A 4,170-nucleotide genomic window follows, 5' to 3' on the forward strand; every position below is an offset into this window, starting at 1 on the left:
AGAGAAAAGCTTTAGCGAACTGAGAGTTAATCCGCTGGAAGATAACATGGAACTTGTTATTAAAAAAAAAGAGTCCAAATAGTCAGTAGTGATGCCACACAAAATCTTTAGCTGGCATTGCTTTATGGGTAAAGTTTGGATGGCAAAGCAGCCATGGCCAAACTCCGATTCTGAAAGTGGATGTCCAACAAGACAACAAAATGGGTTAGGGGTGATGAGGGTGCTCAACATCCAGTCTTTAATGGCACTACTCACTTCAAAACCCACATCTTCCCCCAAAATCTCAATCCCACCATGATTAACTTAAAAAGATAAAAGTTTATAATAACGAGGGTCCAAATATACGATATTCAAGGTGGACGATCTATGTGAAGAGATTTTATTAGAAAGCCATGGCTCTCAATATAGTCTTTAAGTCATCGATCCCCCAAAACGGTGCACCTCCTTTTCAATAGTATAACTGAGGAGTCCAAATATTTGGTATATTTAGCCGGGGTATATTTGGTCCTTTTCCGTATGCAGTAACTTAAAATCTTGAGTCAGCTTTTACAGTAGTATGTTCGCCTTAGAAGATACCAAAAAAATGGAATCAATTTTAAAGTAGCCACTAGACAGTATCCCACTTCTATGCATTATACTCTCTCTGTCATAGCTAGAAAAACTTCAACGGCCAAAACCAGAATTTTGAACCAAATGGAACTTTAACTGTCAAGACCATTCTTTAAACTTTGCCACCACAAATCAATTTTAAGTAGCTAGTATTACACTCATCTTTCCCCGCCCCCACCCCACACTCACAACCCCTCCTCTTCTACCTCAAAGTCAACGTTAATATATTATATTTATCTCACATGCATAATACATTTTTTATATCCTCGAGAAATGTGTAGTAATTACTCTTATCTCAGTTGGTTATCTCAAATTATATTAATTTAAAACCCATTGGGGTGCTTAGATTTGAGTGCTTTTTTGCTGTTTCCTTCACGAGATTTGCGCTTTATCCAAGCTCATGAACATGTCAAATTGTTGTTTAAGCTTAGTACTCACGATTGCACAGCTCTTTAGTTCACCTAGTGTTAGTTTCAAGCAACTTTTAACTCAACTTTTAAGCTAACGTACGCAATTAGTTCATTTGAATATTTAGATCAACTTAGTCCTATCCGTTTGAGTTCTTATCACTGTTTTGATTTTTCTTTTTCCAATTTCCAATTTTACATCATTGGTGCTGAATCCAGGTAATACATAGTACTTGATCTGCTTATTCAGTATAATTATATGAATTCCATTTCTGTGGGCAATGCTTATAGAAAATGTACTCTATCTGATATTGAAACTTTGTTCTGCTTTTGGTTTCATCTGATTGGGAAAATTTAGGATAAGAGTTCTTGAAATTTTAGTATTGAACAATGGGTGAATCCATCTTTTGCTTTAGAAAATGTAGATTAGGAAGAGTAATGGGTTGCATTCAGGTTGTACTAGGTTCACTCGTTATACTCGTGAGCCTTTCGAGTTTGTTTAGGTTTTATAATGCTGGATTTTTCATGCATGATGAGGATATATGTCGCCATTTTTATGGCGTGAAGGATGTTTATGATAGTTTTGATATAAAAGCATTGAGTTCTCGCGTTGATGAAGTGCTCGATAGGATGGATAGTTTGCAAGAAAAGATTGAACTGGTTGTACAAGAGATGGAGAAGAACAAAGATGATTTAGAAAAAGGGAGTATTCCCAAATTGGAATACAAGAGGTTCTTGGAGGAAGAGGTTATTAAGCCTTTATACTCTGCTCATATTGCGCTTAGGCAAATTAGGCTGCCTAGATTTGAAGGAATTGGGAATATGACAATTAAGGAAGATCCCTTGATTAATAACTTTGTGATTGAGGAGATCCGAAAGTATATCACCCCGAAAGAGAATAGACATAAGAAGGTTAATATATTTGGAACACAGAAGATTTATAACACGATAGGGCATGCTTGTGTGTCCATGAAGAAGGAATTGGAGGAATATATGAATTATGATATCGGATCGTATTGTAAAGATGATTGGAATTTTGCTCAGAAGCTTATGATTAACGGTTGTGATCCTTTGCCAAGGAGAAGGTGTTTGACAAGGGCCTCTAAGCTTTATCAGAAACCTTATCCTATTAACGAGTCCTTATGGAGGATCCCGGATGGCAGAAATGTTAGGTGGAGCAATTACCTTTGCAGGAACTACGAGTGCTTATCGAGTAAGAATCCTAAACGAGGCTATACTAAATGCACCGATTGTTTTGAAATGGAGAAAGAAGAGCTAAAATGGCTAACAAATTCTACACTTGCTGTTGATTTCTTGATCAAAGATGTATTGGAAGTTAAGCCAGGGGAGATCAGAATTGGTCTGGATTACGGTATTGGTACGGGGAGTTTTGCTGCAAGAATGAGAGAACAGAATGTGACGATCATCTCAACTGCACTAAATCTTGGAGCTCCTTTCAGCGAGACGATAGCACTTAGGGGTTTGATTCCACTATATGTGACATTGAACCAAAGGCTTCCATTCTTTGATAACACTATGGATTTGATCCACACTGCTGGATTTATGGATGGTTGGATCGATCTACAGCTGTTGGATTATATCTTATTTGACTGGGATCGTGTATTGAGACCAGGAGGATTGTTGTGGATTGATCGATTCTTCTGTAATAGGACTGATCTGGATGATTTTATGTACATGTTTCTGCAGTTCAGGTACAAAAAGCATAAGTGGTCTATTGCTCCTAAGGCCAAGGATGAAGTTTACCTCTCTGCATTGTTAGAAAAGCCACCCCGATCTTTATGATCATAAGAAGCATTAGAGCTGTCTTTGTTGTACTGACATGGCATTCATACAATTTATCTGTAACGATATTTGTTCTAGTGTCTGTAGATTGTAAGAAACTTGTCGCTCTCTTTGTTATACTTGACATGGTATTCATAGGATTTATCTGCAACATTTGTTATTATGTCTGAAAAATTGTAAGAAAGTTGTGCTGCTCTTTGTGATCAAAAGATCAGTCTTTGTTGCTCAAAATTCTTAGATTTCCACTTTCATAATCAAGAACTAAATGCAGAGCTTAAAGAATACTACTGAATCTTCTGACATTGGCATTTATTTTAATACTGTTCATGAAGTGCAAGAGACGCTTATTGCACAATAACAATTTGATCTGATATGAACGTTTACCTTACTATTCTTGAAGTGTGGCATATAACCTTTAACATTTGATGTTATAATATCATAATTTGACAAGACAAACAGACGATGTTGCTGCTTATTTTGATGATGCAAAAATCATAATGAAATGTATATGATAGCTGATAATGATGGTTGAAATACAGAAACCTAAAGAAAGCTTGACCTTAATTCTTTTCTTTTATACCATATATACATTGTTCAAACACCATGGGAACAATTGTACTATTATCGACCCACAACAATTAGACCTTTCTCTAGCTTGCAGTTTCTGAACTCAAATAGACGAGAGGTTCGCTTTGTACATGTTGTCTAAAAAAACTAGGTACTAATCTTTCTGAGAGTTTGTACTAATCCAAAACTTATGCTTGTTCTGAACTCCTTTCAGTGTGAAAATCCCCTTAATCTTGAATAACAGTATGCAAACACCAAGAAAAAGTGTCACTTCTTGATTATTAGTTCTAGACTAATTATTGCTAGCGAATATTCAACAATAAGGATTTTCCCGGCCTGAAATTTGTAAATAAGTGATTGTCTAATAATGAGCGAAGAGTTATTTATTGTTACTCAACTGAACACACTCCTAGCCAACAGTTCCATGCTTCAACGCTACTTTGCCTCGCTCTTCACCTCTTTCTCCATAATTTTGTAGGTTGATTTCCCTGCAACTAATTAACCACACACGCATAAGCTCTTACTTTCAACTTGTACGTCCCAATAATAGGTTAATTATTGGTTTATACTGATAAACTGAAGTAACTCTAGATTAAGATTTCCAGGTATTGAGTCATTTCATGAAGGGTCTCTCCGTTAAAGTTTTTTGTATTTTCAAGAGAAAATTACCAAAATGATCTCTTATGTTTGAGGGTATGTTCAAGACAGTTCCTTAAGTATGCACTTAAGAGTTTTGGTCCTTTTAAGTTTACCAAATATTAATACTTTTAGTCTTCATCACATA

General features: G+C 35.9%; 1 protein-coding gene across 1 annotated transcript; it reads left to right on the top strand.

Annotated features, from left to right (window-relative positions):
* Window positions 1-1,327: 1,327 nt before the first annotated feature.
* LOC132062691 (probable methyltransferase At1g29790) lies at window positions 1,328-3,071 on the top strand. Its single transcript, XM_059455221.1, has one exon. It carries the CDS (start codon window positions 1,407-1,409, stop codon window positions 2,817-2,819), a length of 1,413 nt encoding a protein of 470 aa, XP_059311204.1. The 5' UTR covers window positions 1,328-1,406; the 3' UTR covers window positions 2,820-3,071.
* The last annotated feature ends 1,099 nt before the right edge of the window (window positions 3,072-4,170 follow it).

This window comes from Lycium ferocissimum, chromosome 7 (genome assembly GCF_029784015.1).
Source record: "Lycium ferocissimum isolate CSIRO_LF1 chromosome 7, AGI_CSIRO_Lferr_CH_V1, whole genome shotgun sequence".
NCBI lineage: Eukaryota > Viridiplantae > Streptophyta > Magnoliopsida > Solanales > Solanaceae > Lycium > Lycium ferocissimum.